The 20,188-nt window shown below is 39.3% G+C and overlaps 2 protein-coding genes across 2 annotated transcripts in view; one reads left to right on the forward strand and one right to left on the reverse strand.

Annotated features, from left to right (window-relative positions):
• Window positions 1–20,188, reverse strand: part of LOC129796016 (Ig-like and fibronectin type-III domain-containing protein 1) — a 156,756-nt gene that overhangs the window by 70,969 nt on the left and 65,599 nt on the right. The window lies entirely within an intron of this gene.
• LOC129796017 (uncharacterized) lies at window positions 1,423–8,093 on the forward strand. The gene is made up of 2 exons (XM_055837659.1): window positions 1,423–2,176; window positions 7,234–8,093. The coding sequence occupies exons 1-2, from the start codon at window positions 1,592–1,594 to the stop codon at window positions 7,864–7,866; spliced, it is 1,218 nt and encodes a 405-aa protein (XP_055693634.1). The 5' UTR covers window positions 1,423–1,591; the 3' UTR covers window positions 7,867–8,093.

The raw sequence follows: 20,188 nt of genomic DNA on the forward strand, positions 1-20,188 counted from the left end.
TGTGAGAATTGGGTGGAGAAGAACCCCTTGGGGGTGGAAAGAGGATTTGCAGTGGCGACGACAGAGAATGGGATGTAAATTATTGAGATTGTGCTCGAGAGACTCCAAAAGATCCGAGAGAGAAGTGCATTAAATTCTGCAAAATAGACAACATGGTGCAAGTTCTTGAGTTCCTTGGCCGCAACAAGAATAGCCGCAACTTCACTGAATCTTGCGTGTAATAAGCTTTTATTGTTTTAACAGCACTACCTTTATTATATAGATAGAGAGAGGATAAAGTAGAAAGGTCTTGCTCGGGATGAAGGCACAGCATATAGCCTTAGGGGGAGGAATTATCGTAAATTTCTACGCTGTCTCATAAATTCTTTGTGAAAATTTTCTTTTACTTATTAAAACACCGAGAGAGCCTTATTTTGAATATAAAATAAGCTTAAGACTTTGCATCAATTAAATATAATTTACGGGTGTCATGTAATTATATTTTAAATTACATTTTTTACTCATTAAAATACACTGAATGTTTATATCAAAGTTCTTTTTTCCATCTTTTTTAAGGGTGTTATTTTTTCACCCCAATAGAGGGTTAAAAGTAACATATTGCAGTGGGTTAGAAAATGGACAAATTTAAGGTACTAAACATACTCCATAAATCATTAAATAATGATAAAACACATTGAGATATAATTTAATACATCTCTTTTATCTCTTACATGTGTTTACATGTTGAATGGATTTGCATCCCTTATGTATAGCTTTGAAGGCTTTGAACTTGCTGAAGAACTTTCCAAAGTGAAAAGTACTCTGAATGATTTGCAAAAGCCCTCTCACCACCAGTGAATGGGTTGAAGAAGAAAGGTTTATTGTGTGGCAAAATAGTGAAGGGGTGGCGGTGGAAAAGCTTGAAGCCCCCCCCCCCCCCGGGTGAGTGAAAAAATGCTGCGAAGACCACAGAGGAAAAAAATATGCCACCGCAGAACTTTAACAAATAATCAACGAATGGAATTCCATCCATTTTAAACCCCAATTGTATGGTAAATTTACATTCCGTATTTTGCCCACACTCATCCCCCTCCCGTTCTCCGCGTACGATCCCGGCAAAAAGATGTTCAATGTCGATGCCCCAAAGCTTATCTTAGAGAAATAACTTCTTCACTCAGGGAGTTGGGGAAAGAGCTTGAGGGAAATTCTTAGCAAAATATTAATTAAAATGTTTCCGTCAACTGAAAAGCATCACGAAAGTCTCTCAACAAACTAAAGTAATGCAGCTGCGGAAGAAAATTATCCTCGGAATTTTCTTGATCCTTTCACTTTCACACCCACACAATTCATTCTTGTACACTCTCATGCCGCATTGCTTATTCAAAGCATAAAAAACATAAACCCATAAATTACAATCTGTAGCGTTCGCTTTTCGAAGGAATTTCGTAAAAATAAATACTGAACCGCAAGAAATAAATTGATAAGCCCCTGGAATGATTTAGTACTAAATTGGAAGAAAATGTCAAATTGTTTTGTATGTATGTGTGTGTTCAGAGTTGTTCGCTAATTCTTTTTATAATTTCAGTTAGTCTCGATTGATCACTCCATTAGGATGGAGCGTGTTAACACTCCGTCCGAAGAAAAAAGAAGTGAAAATGGGAAGTGCCTTGGCTCCCCGACCGGAAAGGAAAAGACGCTGCCGTCTACGATGCCCCATGTCGATGGATGTAACCCCACGGGCTCCGTGAGCAAAGGAAAACCCTTTCACTGCCGAGCCAATGGCAGAAGAAGGGCAGAAGTGAGTACCCAAAGACGGAAGAAGCTTCTTCTCTGCAACATTCGTCGTGGAAGACGAATTCTGCGTGCTGTGCGTCGTGAGACCGACGGCTGGGAAGATGCCCTCCACAGAGAGGAGCTTCAGGAGAACACCAAGTGGAGGACATGGATTGCCTTTCGGGGATGGGGAAAGTCCTCAAGCCTGATGCCGAAGGATGAGCATCAGGAGAACACCAAGTGGAAGACATGGATCCCCTCTCGGGACTGGGGAAAGCAGCATCAGGAGAACACCAGGTGGAGGACATGGATTCCCTCTCGGGAATGGGGAAAGTCCTCAAGCCAGATGCCGATGGATGTCAATGGGACGTGGCGTGCGAGGTCACTCGCAGAAGAGACAGGAATCAGCGGAAACCTGTATCAAGTAACTATGTTTCATGTTTAACAATTCTCGTCGAATGACGAGTGGCGCCCAACATAAAATTCATTTAAAGTAACTTGTAATATTCTGAATTAAAATCCTTGCTTTTCTTTTTCTTAAATAATTTAAATTAAAGTTCCAATTAAAGTTGCCTACTTGTGGATAAAAGAGATGGTTTAATTTTTGCCAATTTTGAGTATGGAAAACTGAAATCCTGAATAAAATTTAGTAGTGCAAAAGTATAAAGAAAATCTTTTCTTTTCCATGAAAAGAGGTTCATTTCAATGGCGCCCAACTAAGCGCTCTTAAAGTAACTCACCTTTGAGAATTTTTCTTTTTTTTTTTTTTTTTTTGCCGTTTTTTTCTTTTTATTTGAAGAGAAATGGTTTTGGTATTAAAAGAGTCTTATGTTTTTATCAATTTTTTTTTCTGAATTTAGCCGTGTGGGCAGGCTGTTAAAGTTGATTTTTTTTTTTGAATAGAGAGCCTTTCTGGGGATGAACGAAAGGATATTTGTGGCAATTCCTTTCCCCCAGAACCTCTCAAATTTTCATGCGATCTCAGGACGAATGAGAAGGTTGAAACGCGTAAATTCGACAGGCTTTCTCCCTGAGATCGACATTATATGCTAAAGTTTTTAAAGATTTCCTTTTCAAATTTTATTTTAAAAATTTTCATGCAAATTGTGTCGTTTGCTAACGTTGTGATTGTCTGTGGAGTTTTGTGATCTCATTCAGTCCCTTTGAAAATTTAAAATTCCTGGAGGGAAAGAGTGGGAAATTTGATTTTCTCGCAATTATGAGGAAAACCCCGGAAATCTTTGACTTTCATTTAACCTTGTGGAGTCATGACATTGCTCCACGGTCAAAGTGAGGTGGCTTATCAAATAGCGGTGATCTCTCTCGAGATAATGGTTGAGAGATTGAGTTAAACTTTGTCCCCCAAAAAAAAAAAAATTTTGGGGATTCTTTTGTGGTAATTCTTTTTCAAAATTCTTTTTGCAGAAATTTTAAAATTTTACCGGTGCATAATTTCAACTCTTTTCTTTTATCTTTAATTATGCACTGTTGGGGAATTGTACTTTCAATTAGATTTTGGAGTCCTCTTATTTGCTCTCAATGCTCTTGGACTTTGATTTTGAATTAATTTATTAGAGTATTTCCTCATTCCGACGTTGAGTGTGGGGCATGCGCTGTGGGTTGATCGGGGGCGGGTGCCCTTCGATTTTTTTGATCCCCGTATCTTGCCTAGGCAATTGATTAAGCGGGTTGAGCGGAATTTGCTGGACCATTTGTGACCCGCTTTTCTCGCGTGCTGCGTCCTGCGGGCAACGGTGGGATGAGGGAAATTATTCAGTTTCTTTTATAAAATTATTCGGTCTTTCTCGCTGATTATGGAACAAAAATTTTGAACCCAATTAATTTAAGTGCAATTAAATTGTCAAATTCCTTTTGCAAACAATTTCCCCTTTTCTTAAAAATTAATTTTGTGGCAGGACAAGTGGCATATGGTTCGATGGATGGCGACCAAATTGAATTTTTTAGCAAATTTTCCTTTTTTTTCCCATATTAATTCCGATTCTAAATGAATTTTGCGGTAGGGAATTTGCTAATCAGAATAGTTGTGATTGAAGTTTTTGATCACAATTTTCTTGCTGAAAGTTTTCCTTTATTTAATGTTGAATTTAAAATTTATTAATTCTTGCGTTTCCTCACCCCTGCATCGGTCGTTGAGCATGCGATGTGAGCCGACTCAGGATGGGCGCCCGTTTATTTTCCGATCCCCGTATCTTGCCTAGCAATTGATTAAGCGGGTTGAGCGGAATTTGGCGGGTCGCTTATCGTAAACTCTGTCCTTGCGTTTGGCGTTCGATGAACGATGATGGGTTGATGGAAAATTCACGCTTTCCATTTGATAAGGATGTTTTTGGAACAGCTTGCATTGCTGCTTGGAATTTAAGGGAGAGAATTGCTTAATCTATTTAAATTTAAACCTACTGAATAGGTAGTACAAACATCCTTGGAAAGCTTTCTTGATAAAGCGTTAGATTTTCTATCCGGGGATGGAGGTCTCCTCAGTGGTTTTTCGGCGTGTGTTTTTCACGAGACCTCCCGTTTTGTTTCCCCGTCGTGAAGTGGCGCCTCCTTCCACGGGATTCCCAGCTTTAGTCTGGTTTACCCAGTTCGGATGTGAGTTCTTCCCTTTTGAAGATCTCGCCGGAAAAATTTTGGGATGCGTCCCGAAGTTTCGCCGTGGATTCTGGTTTGAGGAGATGTGTACCTTCTCCCAGATCCATCCGACTCCATTGAGATGTGAGACCGTTGGTGGTTTCTTTCCTCGCACCTTCTGTGTGAGGATCTCAATGAATCTTGATTAGCTTTTGCCTCGATGCCTCTTGTGAGAACAATTAATACTCTAAATGGGTGATTCTCTTTTGATAATTCGTTGGGAACGTCTGGTCGGTTCGAGATCCTCCACTTTCTTTTCTTTTTATTAATCTCGTTTGAAATTCATCGCCAACCCCAGGGTTTGACTTTGTTGACCCTTGCATTCTCTTTCCTTTCCTTTATATTTCCAATCATCCAATATCACCATAAAACCAGGATCTGAATCTATTTAGAGATTGGTTAATGCCCATTTGTACAGATTTTGCATGGAGAGAAGTAAATTAAAGCATGTTCCGCTGGAACTAGGTTTTAACTGTCTTTTCTTACTCTCTCCGTATTTATTCATTTTGTTTAAACCGGAAGGAAGGTATCAGATTGCTAATTTAAAAATTTATTATTGTTGATTCCTCAATAGTTGCAGTATGAGGAAAGATTGCATGAGCACCTCTAGGGTTGCTCCCTAAAAATGGTTGTTCAGCCTTGGAACATCCTTGATGAGAGTCACGTTTTAAAATTTGTCAGAGTCGTATCATGCCTTATTTGGCAAGAGCTCTTTCGGATGGCATTCGTTTGATTCGTAATCGGAGATGTTTGTTCCTCGAATTCTTTCCCCTGCACTTGGCAGAATCCAATTAATTCTATCCTTCCCAATCCTATGAAATTACATGCACAAGATGCATAGGACCCATCCCACCTAACTAGTAGAGTCAATACTCCTTTCGCATTCTCGTCTAGTCCGCGGAAAAAAAACCCTCATGAAATAATAGAAAGATTCCTTCCTCTTGTTGCCATGCGACCATCTCCAATGGTAGGGCAGAAAAGTGTCATCTGGACCCATACTTATTCTCGTGGGCTCGTGGATGAATCACAGGAAAGCGAGGACGGCGTACCTCCAAGGTTGTCTCCTTCTTTTCATAGGTGCTCTCTGACGGTGACCTCGAGGCAAGGAATCGTCGAAAATTGAAGAGTGGTGGAGGAGTTGAGCGGCGAAAGAGAAGAGAGAAAGGCAAAACAGGAGTCAGATTGACAAAGAGCCCAATGAAAGGGGTGGTCCTTTACACCAACCTGGGATAACTCTGCATATGAGCCTTTTGCTCGAATGGTGGCGGCGACTGAGTTCACATCCACCCAGTACGCAATCTCACGGATGGAGCCGAGGCCCTGAAAAGCCAAATCTTCATCGAAGGTTCACCCCGTTCGTGCCCATGTCTAAATTCCACCCCCTCTACGTTTTTTTTTGAAAGAGAATGAGGAGAAAGAAAGTAATTTTGGGCCTCCGGGTGAGCTGGAGATTGGAGGAATAAAAAATAGGGTAGGGGGGCCGGTGAAATGCCGAGGGGAGGTGAACTCAGTAAAGAGAGAGAGGAGGAAAGAGGGGAAGGAGGAGAGAGAGAAGGAGGAGAAGAGAGAAGGAGGAGAAGAGAGAAGGAGAAGAGAGAAGGAGGAGAGAGAGAGAAGGAGAAGCGGCGTTGAGGATTCTTTGCCTGGAGACCATCTGATGAGATGCTCCTGTGGGGAGCTGGTGTCGGCTAAGAAGGGACAATGGACGAGTGGACGTGTGTGAAGTCTTAAGGTTCTCGGGAGACTTATGGAGCGAGGAGCCAACGAGAGATGCCAGCAGTGGTTAACGCAGTTAGGATCTTTCGCCCCCCAAATCCGTTGTCCAAGGCTCACGTTATGCAAAGCGCGTGAGTCAATGTCTTACGAGTTTGCGGAAGGATCAGAGAGAGAAGTGGAGATAAATTTAAAGTCCATCTCACCTTTCCCCACACAAACACTTCCGCGTTGCTAATAGCAAATGCTGGTAAGGAAAGAGAGACCATCAGTTTGAAGAAAGCTCAAGAAGCTTTATTATGAGTCACACCGCCTTCCTTCCAATCTTGAATTTCTCTAGTAAAACAAATTTTCCCTCCTTCACTTTTGTGACTCTCGTAATGATTAAGGATCTTTAAGATACTTTAGATCCACCAGTTGAAGGGGTTGTTGGAAAGCACTTTTATTTTGATTTCATTTTTTTTTGAGTCTGATTAACCTGAAGAAACTCAATCTACAGGATTGAGGAGAAGAAGACTGTGGGTTTTGAAGAAGAAGGGCAATTAGAACAAAGTTATCCTTTGTCATTCCTTAATTTCCCTTCCAATTCCTTTCCTTGCCTTTTTCCATCTCGAAACCTTTTCTAAAGGGCGTGATATTCACTCGAGGGTTTGGAGGAGCGGGATACATAATCCCCATAGTTTTCACCTCTTCTAGGTGCGATCAGCTCGTATTCCCTTTAATTTATTTTAGTAAATATTGAGGCATAAATTCTCTAATTTCCCAATAAAATTTCATTAAATAATTACGCCAAATGTGGAAGAAACCGATGCCAGCCATTCTGTCTTTTGCCAATGTTTAAGAGATCTAAAAATTAAAATTTTCTTTGCCTACATCACCTTCTTGAGAATAAGTAAAGGAACTTTTCTTTTTTTTTATTTCCTTTTTTTTTCTTTTGTAACTAAGAGGTGATGTAGCGTTCGCTTTTCGAAGGAATTTCGTAAAAATAAATACTGAACCGCAAGAAATAAATTGATAAGCCCCTGGAATGATTTAGTACTAAATTGGAAGAAAATGTCAAATTGTTTTGTATGTATGTGTGTGTTCAGAGTTGTTCGCTAATTCTTTTTATAATTTCAGTTAGTCTCGATTGATCACTCCATTAGGATGGAGCGTGTTAACACTCCGTCCGAAGAAAAAAGAAGTGAAAATGGGAAGTGCCTTGGCTCCCCGACCGGAAAGGAAAAGACGCTGCCGTCTACGATGCCCCATGTCGATGGATGTAACCCCACGGGCTCCGTGAGCAAAGGAAAACCCTTTCACTGCCGAGCCAATGGCAGAAGAAGGGCAGAAGTGAGTACCCAAAGACGGAAGAAGCTTCTTCTCTGCAACATTCGTCGTGGAAGACGAATTCTGCGTGCTGTGCGTCGTGAGACCGACGGCTGGGAAGATGCCCTCCACAGAGAGGAGCTTCAGGAGAACACCAAGTGGAGGACATGGATTGCCTTTCGGGGATGGGGAAAGTCCTCAAGCCTGATGCCGAAGGATGAGCATCAGGAGAACACCAAGTGGAAGACATGGATCCCCTCTCGGGACTGGGGAAAGCAGCATCAGGAGAACACCAGGTGGAGGACATGGATTCCCTCTCGGGAATGGGGAAAGTCCTCAAGCCAGATGCCGATGGATGTCAATGGGACGTGGCGTGCGAGGTCACTCGCAGAAGAGACAGGAATCAGCGGAAACCTGTATCAAGTAACTATGTTTCATGTTTAACAATTCTCGTCGAATGACGAGTGGCGCCCAACATAAAATTCATTTAAAGTAACTTGTAATATTCTGAATTAAAATCCTTGCTTTTCTTTTTCTTAAATAATTTAAATTAAAGTTCCAATTAAAGTTGCCTACTTGTGGATAAAAGAGATGGTTTAATTTTTGCCAATTTTGAGTATGGAAAACTGAAATCCTGAATAAAATTTAGTAGTGCAAAAGTATAAAGAAAATCTTTTCTTTTCCATGAAAAGAGGTTCATTTCAAATCCATATAATATATCCAGTACGTGACATATGTTTGCATGAAGAAAATTCAACGAGAAAAGGGTTTCCTTTTGGCCCTAAAAGAATTTTCAAATGTGAGGGGGAAAAATGAAAATTGATTTTCTTCCATAACCTTTTTTTGCACACAAATGCCACTCAATGTCCGGAAGATGTGAAAGAAAGTTGGGAAGCTTGGTATAGATTTCCATTATTTGATAAAAAAAAATTGTTGATTTAAAATTTGTAATTTAAATTTTAAAATGATTTTTAATGATTTAAAATGTATTAAAACAGGTTTAAAATAAACTACGTTTAATTGATATGATTTTCTTTTTAATATATAATAATTAACTTTAAATTCAATTATCAGAAGAATTTTATTTATTTATCTACTGGATGATTTTTTTATGCTCATGTTTTGTCCAATATTACGGCTTTTTGTATGTCCCAAAATGCATCGATATTTTTAAAAAAGGGAAATTAATTTAATTGGAAATGTATCGCAAAACCCATCCCACTGAAATTTTTTTTTAATATAAAAAGTTGCAAATTGCATTTTAATTAAATCCCAATCAGTATGATACCTACTTTATTTATTTATTTTTGCAACTTACTAAAATATTTATAAAATTAATTATCCTGCATTTTAGTGTGTAGCTAAGTTGTATATTCTGAACTCTAAATCCTATAGATATAGATAGCATTATAAATTATATTGGATGATTTAATTCTAAATCAAGCCTAAATAATTCTGTGAATTTCGGGAAAATCGATTCTAATTGTTCTACATATTTGATTTTCAATTTACATGAAGGAATACCTATAATTCGAATTTAGGTTACTTTGAATTGTATTAAACTACTTAAAATGTATAAAGAATATTTTAAAAAATTAAGAAAGAAAATTTTATAAAAAGTATTTGCTAAAATTTATTATTTTCTTTGAATTCTTAGAACAATTATTTCTGATAATTTTAATCACCAATTGATTAAATTAGAAAAAAAATATTTTTTAAATTTTTCGTTATTACATAATGTCCTTTTTCTGAAAAAAAAAACTTGCGTAGAATTTTTGGATAATTATTTTATCCAAGTTATCTAACATCCCCTCTCTCCCGCCACATTTTCCTACAATATTATTCCAAATGAATTTTCTTAGCAAATATCTCTTTACAAGCTCTACCAGCAATTACCATATTTTTTGGGGAAAATTCCACCATGACCGAGACATTGTGGTTGTGAGGACTTTGGAATTATTTGACATAAAATGTGTAAATTTTGTCATAAAAGAATTCTTGGGTATGTACATTTTGCCAAAGAGAGCAGCTCCCCCATTTAGCAATCATCGCTTGAACAAATTTAATAATTTTCTCTTGACGATTTCTGCCATGAAGGGAGCGGGGGATGAGGATGAAAGTTTCACTTTTCAGCCTCAAAATATCCCTTCAATAAATATTCAGTGAGAAGTTCTCTCTCTGTGGCTTCTCCCCATCTCTAGGGGGGATGGAGTCTATGAGAATTTTTGCACAGTACGATGGGGGATTCACGATTGAGCGCAATGAGGGAGAAACCGAGATGGGGATGGATCATGGCCTACAAATTCCCCATGCATATTCAAATGTTTTTCACCATGCCATTGGTAAAATGTGTCGGTGGACCCCATGAGCCCTCAAAATGGGGCCAGATGTGGGTTTTCAGAAATTAGACTTAATCACACCCGAACGAACCGCGAGAATATAAATGTGGCTCAAAGTTTTCACTTTGATTGAGCCTCAGTACGAGGGCCAATGAATATTTAATGTGTTACATGTGCTTTTCGGTGTGAAGCTTCGAGAATTCTCAACAAAAGCTCCCCTTTTACGGGGGCAAGGGGTGCTAGAAGTGACGGAGAATAGCTCGCCATATAGTCTACACCGCCACAGTCGAGCTTCAATTAAACCGTGAATTATTTCCGTCCAATTCGGGAAATTGTCTATAATTAATGGGAAATTCCAGAGGAGAATTTTCAGTTGTCACGTGGTGTGAAGAAAAGTACCCGGGAAATGACAAGAAAAGTCATTTGTGTTTGGAAAGTAGCGCACGCATTTTAGAGGAAATTAATATGGAAATTACCCAACGGAATTTCCATTAACCTATTTTAAAAAACGGGGAAATTATAGGATTGACTATTGAGAAATTTTTCAAAAGAAGAATATTCTAAATTGGTTCATTTCCTTACTGCATTTAACGGATTTGTCGCAAGGATTTACAATTTATAAAAGCTTTCAATGTGAATTTATAAGTTTTTGATAGAATTTTAGAAAGCTTCCTGCTCGCTAAATCAGCAAACCAAATTTATTTTAAGTTCTTCAAATAAAAGCTTGCAATTTACCATGCTAAAACCTAAAAAAAAAATCCTAAGTTTTCAAAGGGAAAATAAAGCTCGCCTAAAATTCAATAAATACACCGTCAAATGATTCAAATGTCTACAGACTTTTTGTTTAACCGAAATTCTCTCTTCTATGTTTAACTAGATACCAAAAAAAGCTAAAAGGTGCTCCTTTGGCAAGGAAGTTTGTGAAAATCCTCAATACATTGTGCTCGATGGCTATAGAGAGAAAAAGGTGTTTACCCAATTTTAGATTTCAGTTCAGAGTTTAAAAAAAAAGCTCACAAAAACTTTCCCTGCAGAGTATTGAGCTTGTGAAAATCATAAGATACAACCATGACCCAATGTGGACATACAACGACGGCAAAAGCAAAAGAATTTCATTCACATTTGAGGCGAAAAGTTGGTGGTTTTGTGCAAAGAGGAAGTAATTTATCTATCTACGAAGTACATCCGACAGTCCTCGTTGACGATGCAAAAGTTCCCCAGTCGCGCATATCTTTGTTTATTCGTCCATCGATTGCATTTTGTGCTGAATGTGCGAGAAAAGTCCGCAGGCACTGCATTGCAAAGAGGAGCTTTTGAATGTTTGAGGATAGAGCTTTCAGGGGGGGGGCAGGGCGGGTAAATTCTCTCACTCGCATGTTGGTCAGCAAATAGGAAAAGAATAAGGGCGCCATGTGAAGCACATAATTTCGGCAAAATCCAACTTCCTTTTACTATATGTTATGTACTCAACATCAATAGCATTGATGATTCAAAGGAGCACCATCAAAAATGTTCCATGAAGAAAGGAATAAAAATGCACAATGCAGACAATTGGATATGAAGTACTTTGCTTCTCAAAGTAAGAAGCTTTTTTACTTCATTTTCCATCCTTTTAAACTGGTTATATATGTAAATAGGAGCTTTTGCATTGAAAATTTGATTAAAGCTCCCCATTATCAAATTTCTTTGCATGCTTTGTAGTCAAATGCAAACATTTCAGAGCAATTTAATCATGCAGGAATGATTATGATAAATTTCAAATTTATTACGTTGAGAGTTATGAAATGTTTTGAATAAATAAGTTGAGTATTTTCTGTTATAAACCAGGAGTTTTTTTTATTAAATGTATAGAGTAGAAACACTCAAAATATCTCTTCATTACACTAATTAATGTACTTTTCATATATTAAAAACATATTAAAATACCGAAATATCTAATTTAAATCATTCCTGCACTCCTGTTGGGTGAAAAATATTACGCACCTGCAGATTATACACGGCATTAGAAAGTTCCCACAGCATTAAGGGAGGAAGCGCTGGTTGTCCGGCAGCACACACACCTGCAGATTATACACGGCATTAGAAAGTTCCCACAGCATTAAGGGAGGAAGCGCTGGTTGTCCGGCAGCACACACACCTGCAGATTATACACGGCATTAGAAAGTTCCCACAGCATTAAGGGAGGAAGCGCTGGTTGTCCGGCAGCACACACACCTGCAGATTATACACGGCATTAGAAAGTTCCCACAGCATTAAGGGAGGAAGCGCTGGTTGTCCGGCAGCACACACACCTGCAGATTATACACGGCATTAGAAAGTTCCCACAGCATTAAGGGAGGAAGCGCTGGTTGTCCGGCAGCACACACACCTGCAGATTATACACGGCATTAGAAAGTTCCCACAGCATTAAGGGAGGAAGCGCTGGTTGTCCGGCAGCACACACACCTGCAGATTATACACGGCATTAGAAAGTTCCCACAGCATTAAGGGAGGAAGCGCTGGTTGTCCGGCAGCACACACACCTGCAGATTATACACGGCATTAGAAAGTTCCCACAGCATTAAGGGAGGAAGCGCTGGTTGTCCGGCAGCACACACACCTGCAGATTATACACGGCATTAGAAAGTATGCTCCGGTTCGGAGGCCAAAAAATGTTTTTCTCCACGTTGGAGAATTGTGGCACACGACACGGAGAGCTGTCAGTTTTGAGCCGATCGCGCACTTTAATCGAACTCTGACAAACTCCCGTGACGACGATGAGTGTGTGGCAATGACGAAAAGACTTATTTTAGTGGACTGTATGAATTTTAATTAATAAAAAGTCATTTTTCCACACACTTTACTTTATTCTTTGCCGCGCCATTTTTCACTTCCCAAAAAACACTAAAATTCTCTCCCTCTCGTCTCTCTCATTTCTTGCACGTCATCTATGAAACATTTTGTATAAAACATTTAAGAGGCGTGCGCCGTACATTATTATCAAGCGGCGTCAACATTCTCCCCCTTCATTGCCACACCTGAAGGAGTTGAAGTTTACATTTTTTTTTTCCAAGTATTTTTAAAAATGGTTTCAACTTAGTTTTTTTTTTTACATAAAATAATTATAAGATAAATAGTAATTCTACCCATACAGATTTTTTCATAATTCAAATTCAAACACCCTTTCTCCTTAAGATTTACCTCCACCAAAGAAATTTTACTTAATAAATTTTAAATGCAAAGAAGACTTACGATTTTTTTTCCAATAGTTCCCTTTAATCCCATACGAGTATCTTCGGAATAGGGTGCGCGACCGTACCCTCTAGAGCTTTCCTAAACCCAACAAACTGACCTTGCAGTAGATCGCTCCCCCATCAACCCTTCCGTGATACATGTCTTGGTCTTCTTATGGGTAATTAATTGTTGGTTTGATTTGCCTACACCTTCTACGTCTTCACAAACACTATAGGATAAGTCCAATATGCATAGAATGAACTGTGAGTAACTTAAAGCGATTTGATGTGATCTTCCTGTATGATGAGCTTTGTGAATTCTCCTTGAGGGAACTTGTGGTGTTTCACTTGAGATTCCTCATGCGTTCCAACGGATCCTCGACTCAGTCTCAGGGGGTTGTCCTTCGCTTCCAATGATTGAGTGTTACTCAGATCTCCTACCATTGTCGTGATCATTGGTTTTCTTCGGTTGATCTTTTCCAATGAATCTTGAAGATGATTTTCTGCTTGTTGTTTGACGGTTCTCCTTCGCAAGACTAAAATTGCCTGATGTTGCATTTTGAAACCGTGCTTCCGTTGTGAAGTTTGGGGTTCCTCCTTCATCTGGCAAATTAATCCTTCCTCAACGTCCGTCCAAACATGGCAGTTCTCGGCATATAGGGCAATTGTCATCACTTTAGACAATTTTGCATTGATGCCTGGATTGAAAGGGTTTGCTGGTAAGACTCCCCTCAATATCCAGAATCCTTTGATTGTCTTGTTGAGGGAATACCAATAGATGAAATTGTATGCTGTGATTTTTGGGGAGAGAAATTTGGAAGAAGTGTTGACCTTCATCCATCCAAGAAAACCGTTATGTACTATGAATTTGACGTTTCTGGCTTTGTACTTCTTCTCTCCGACCCAATTCTGAATCGTTGCTCCCCCTATGAGCATGTCATCTTTCAGATGGATTTGCCACTTTGGTTCAGTTAATTTGTACTGTCCCGGAGTGTGGACTTTAAATTTACTTACTTGCCAGTCTGATTGATCCGTTGTGACCATTTGCATGACTGAGCATAATACATCTTGGGCTGATTGTGCCTCGTATTCTTCATTGAGAATCGTCCTTTGTGACTCCTTGTTGCGATTTTGAGAATTTTTATTGATCCCATCAACAGTACTCTTTGTGGTTTGGCATTTCGGTTTCAATTGCTGGCTCAGGTTGGCACTCGTGAATTTTACTTGTGATCCTGGGTCCAGAATGATCCTGCACTTCCTGTTGCTGTTGACTTTGTCAGGGATATTCACTGTTGCCGCGGTGAATAGGACATTGGCCCTTGCCCCACTTGACGATCTTGAACCTGCGAGAGTTGTCACTTGTGGTTCAAGTTGCGTGTATTGATTCAGGGCATCATCTGCTGCTTGCACAGATGAATTCACGAGAAGGTCAGTTGAAACATTGAATTTAGATATATCAAATTGAGGGGATTGTAGCCTTTGTGCCTTTGTGAGGTGATGATTTTCGCTGTAATTTACCACACAGAGATTTCTGGATGATTGCCATTTCTCTTCGGATCTTGTAAACTTCAGAATTTTCGCCGATTCCAGATCAGATACTTGCGGAACTGCAGATGCCCTTTCTAATGATCCATTTTTATTTCCCTGCCGATGGAGTCTTTGTTCTTCTAGGTGCTGATTCCTTGTTGTGGTCAGTTGTACCTTTGAGATTTCTCCTGGCCTGGGTGGAAGCATCTTCTCCGGTCTGTATGCCGTGATGAGTAGGTTGGCGATTTTTGAGCAGCGAGTTATGCATTTTGTGCCGAAGTTGAATAGTTCTAATTGTTCCTTTTGCTTCATATCTAGAGTTTTTGTCTCCTTTATAGTACTTGCTTGAACTTCTTTGAACATTGCTTCGAGATGTTTGATGATTTCTCTATGCGTCTCTAACTCGATTATCGCTTCCTGTCTCCTCAACAACATAGGATTTTTGACGAATTCCTCAATAGCGATGTCTACCTCATTTATCTTGTCTTGATATATCTTTCTTAAATCATAATGAATTGCCATGGTCGCTGACGAAGCTGTCTTCCATTCCGCACACATTGATGAAATCAAAGATTGTATGACTTCACACGGATTGAAGACAAAAAAACTTCTTCCTTGTAGCTTCGAGCTGCTTGAAGGTCCAAATAATGTTGGATCCTTCTTGAGTCATATTGAATGGTCATGGTCGCTGACGAAGCTGTCTTCCATTCCGCACACATTGATGAAATCAAAGATTGTATGACTTCCCTCGGATTGAAGACTAAAACTTCCTCCTTGTAGCTTCGAGCGGCTTGAAGGTCCAAAAAATGTTGGATCCTTCTTGAGTCATATTGAATGGTCATGGTCGCTGACGAAGCTGTCTTCCATTCCGCACACATTGATGAAATCAAAGATTGTATGACTTCCCTCGGATTGAAGACTAAAACTTCCTCCTTGTAGCTTCGAGCGGCTTGAAGGTCCAAAAAATGTTGGGTGAAAAATATTACGCACCTGCAGATTATACACGGCATTAGAAAGTTCCCACAGCATTAAGGGAGGAAGCGCTGGTTGTCCGGCAGCACACACACCTGCAGATTATACACGGCATTAGAAAGTTCCCACAGCATTAAGGGAGGAAGCGCTGGTTGTCCGGCAGCACACACACCTGCAGATTATACACGGCATTAGAAAGTTCCCACAGCATTAAGGGAGGAAGCGCTGGTTGTCCGGCAGCACACACACCTGCAGATTATACACGGCATTAGAAAGTTCCCACAGCATTAAGGGAGGAAGCGCTGGTTGTCCGGCAGCACACACACCTGCAGATTATACACGGCATTAGAAAGTTCCCACAGCATTAAGGGAGGAAGCGCTGGTTGTCCGGCAGCACACACACCTGCAGATTATACACGGCATTAGAAAGTTCCCACAGCATTAAGGGAGGAAGCGCTGGTTGTCCGGCAGCACACACACCTGCAGATTATACACGGCATTAGAAAGTTCCCACAGCATTAAGGGAGGAAGCGCTGGTTGTCCGGCAGCACACACACCTGCAGATTATACACGGCATTAGAAAGTTCCCACAGCATTAAGGGAGGAAGCGCTGGTTGTCCGGCAGCACACACACCTGCAGATTATACACGGCATTAGAAAGTATGATCCGGCTCGAAGGACCAAAAAATGTTGGGTGAAAAATATTACGCACCTGCAGATTATACACGGCATTAGAAAGTTCCCACAGCATTAAGGGAGGAAGCGCTGGTTGTCCGGCAGCACACACACCTGCAGATTATACACGGCATTAGAAAGTTCCCACAGCATTAAGGGAGGAAGCGCTGGTTGTCCGGCAGCACACACACCTGCAGATTATACACGGCATTAGAAAGTTCCCACAGCATTAAGGGAGGAAGCGCTGGTTGTCCGGCAGCACACACACCTGCAGATTATACACGGCATTAGAAAGTTCCCACAGCATTAAGGGAGGAAGCGCTGGTTGTCCGGCAGCACACACACCTGCAGATTATACACGGCATTAGAAAGTTCCCACAGCATTAAGGGAGGAAGCGCTGGTTGTCCGGCAGCACACACACCTGCAGATTATACACGGCATTAGAAAGTTCCCACAGCATTAAGGGAGGAAGCGCTGGTTGTCCGGCAGCACACACACCTGCAGATTATACACGGCATTAGAAAGTTCCCACAGCATTAAGGGAGGAAGCGCTGGTTGTCCGGCAGCACACACACCTGCAGATTATACACGGCATTAGAAAGTTCCCACAGCATTAAGGGAGGAAGCGCTGGTTGTCCGGCAGCACACACACCTGCAGATTATACACGGCATTAGAAAGTATGCTCCGGTTCGGAGGCCAAAAAATGTTTTTCTCCACGTTGGAGAATTGTGGCACACGACACGGAGAGCTGTCAGTTTTGAGCCGATCGCGCACTTTAATCGAACTCTGACAAACTCCCGTGACGACGATGAGTGTGTGGCAATGACGAAAAGACTTATTTTAGTGGACTGTATGAATTTTAATTAATAAAAAGTCATTTTTCCACACACTTTACTTTATTCTTTGCCGCGCCATTTTTCACTTCCCAAAAAACACTAAAATTCTCTCCCTCTCGTCTCTCTCATTTCTTGCACGTCATCTATGAAACATTTTGTATAAAACATTTAAGAGGCGTGCGCCGTACATTATTATCAAGCGGCGTCAACAACTCCTCTCCGATGAATTACACATGAATAGCATCTCATCTAAAATAAACTCATTGAAAATCCATGCAAATTGATTTGTGAATTTCCGCGAAAATCTCTTTTGTGTCTGGCAGAATTTCCAATCATTTGCAATGTAGCCGAAATGGATTTTGTAAAATGCATTGCAATTGAGCCAATTTTCCTTGTTCAAAGTGTGAAAATTCCACATAATTATGGTTGTAAATGAACAAGAGCTTTAGGGGGAGGGGAGAAGGGAGAAGGGATTTTCCATTGAAAGGAAAGCTATGTGTGAGCTTTGTAATATACATAGTCTAGCGGATTAGTTAGAGCGTTAAATTTAGATGATGCATCATCAATAGTAGTGATAATTTCCATTTTATAGACCTTCATTTTCTACACTGATCCCTGAAAGGCTCAATTAAAGTGGACTAATAGGATATTTAGTGGGCATTCAATTGATAGTTACATTGTCTCGTATTTGCATTGAATTTAAATTTATAAAATTTTTTTTTATTAAAAAATTATTTCTTTAAAATTAAATAATCAAAAAAATTGAAAAAACTCTTTTTTTTTCTTTGCTAAAGATTCAGTTGCTGTGAAGACAACAAAAAAGTGTTTGACGTGGTGTTAGAGTGAGTCTTACGGAGTGCTTCAAAGTGTGTTTGCAAACACAACATACATTAAAAGCTATCATCACCTTGTCTCACGGTAAGAACCTGAAATCTATTACATAAAACTATTTTACCTTGAATCAGCTGACGGGCGTTTTTTTCTCTTCTCACTCCACAACCATCCCACTTCTTGCAACAGACAGACTCTCAATAATGAATACCACACTGCGTTTACATTCCACATTGTAAAGTAAAACAATTGACACAATTCATTATGCCAAAGACGCAGAGGTACACGCAGAATGAATTAAAAGTGCTAAATCAGAATAATGTATTGTTGATAAGTTTTTGAAGGAAAAAAAAGTTCTCCCACTTCATGAAATAATTAAAATCATTAAAACGTACATATATAAAAGGAGAAGCATAAAGAGAAACTTCAATCGCGGCCATTACAAAAAAAACTCTTTGATGCTTTTGAAGCTTTTTTTCCTGCATTGATGTTTGAGACTTTTTTCTTACATAGTACAACGCCAAGGGAAAACCTTGGCATGATATTCTTTTGATAGACTTCTTCCCGTGTTGTGTGCAAAGTAACAAGAAAACAACTGAAAGAAAAAAAATTAACACATTTTATCTACAAAAATATAGAAAATGATAATTTTCCGACCATGGTGGGTTCCTCATTGAAGAACTTATCAAAGATTTTCTTTTCATTAAAAAAAAAGATGAATAAATATCCTCGAAGAAGTATGTTATGAAAGTTTTCTTTCAATAAAACGAGAAATGCTGTGCATTGCATAAACAAAATTAATGAACCATTAAAGCTTTGTTTTTCTTTTTTTTCTAATGAAATGCAGCATTTTTCATGCGCAAGCTCCCAAGGAAAATTCATTTCTCATGAAGCTCCAAAATCTCAATTTACTCTAAACTCCAATTTATCACAAAGTGTGTCTGTGACACTATCATTTGCACTATTTGTATTGTATATAGTTGAAAATGTAAGAGGGGGGGGGGGTTGGATGAGGCGAATGAAGGAGTTTAGTGTACGATCTCTCTCTGGGAAGAATGATTATTTGTTTGTGTTTTCCGTGTTTTCCCATCGAGGAATATTTTCCGCAACAGACCCAAGGCGATATCCCTTCAAAAACTCCCCACCACCCCCGCGGGGAATGTACACTCTTTCTCTAAAGTTTCATCCGGAGAATTAATGGCTGTACTCGTCTTGATTAATGAGAAACAATTTAATTTCCACCAATACTTTTTACCATGCGGCACACAGACCATTTCTATCTCCTCTGGCCAATCTTTAGTTTCTTCCCTGTCTATGTGGGTTTGCAATGTTGTGGGGTGGCTGGGATGAAGTGTGGTAGAAAATTTTAATGAACCCCCTTTTTTGAGGGCTAAAAGTTCACGCAAAATTGCGCAAACAAATTATTTTCTCCAAAGTAAGACCCACAATGATTGACTACAATGAAGAAAACAATGCCATAGAGGAGTTGCAGAAAACCCTGCGGAGACTTTTCTCTCGCCTCCCTATTCACCCAATCCCTTTTATATTGGACAAAAGGACCTCTATACACGTCCTGTGGGAGACTTTTACTCATTAGTTTTGAAACTAAAAAAGAATCACAGAGTGGCACAATGAAAGTAAAAAAAAGTGAACTTTTCAGTGAATTCTTCGAATTACATAGTGTTTTCTATAATGAAAAGGGTTTTCTGCAGTGTGGAAGGAACCCCTCCTCTTCCCGGCATTGAGGACGGGTGAAAAATTTTAATTTAGACGAATACAAAGGACAAAGTATTCATGCAAGAAAAAAACTCTCACCCCGGGGAAAAACAATTTTTTAATGGTTCTCTCAACGAAGAATAGAATTAATCATAATTGAGAAGAAATGGAGTGTAAAGGAAAAATTGAGAGAAAATTTCTGAGAAAAAATCTATGTATATAATTTCAAAGGTGAATTATATAGTATAGGGTATAATGGGGTAAACGAATCACGTTTTTTTTTATTTATAAATCTCTTTCAGAGGTAAATTAATGATTAAATTATTTTTTATGGATCATCCCTTTTGTTTCCAATTAAATTTTGATTATGCATTGCAACCATCCATTATTCCTTACCCACATACTTTAAATTGTAATTTGAAAAATTGGCACTCAACTAATAAATAAAGAGAACTTTGTAAATTTTCAAAATTATTTTATGAAAATTAAATTTAATTAATTCTATTTATGTTGATAATGATAACTTTACGGTTTTCCAAATGATGTTACATTGACAAAAGCGAACACAAAATGCAACTTTTTGTAAAGCTTTTGAGAAATAGTTAGTTAAACTTTTCCATGCACAGAAGCTTTTTGCATTTGGATGGAAGCTCCTT

The sequence above is a fragment of the Lutzomyia longipalpis genome, chromosome 4 (genome assembly GCF_024334085.1).
Source record: "Lutzomyia longipalpis isolate SR_M1_2022 chromosome 4, ASM2433408v1".
NCBI lineage: Eukaryota > Metazoa > Arthropoda > Insecta > Diptera > Psychodidae > Lutzomyia > Lutzomyia longipalpis.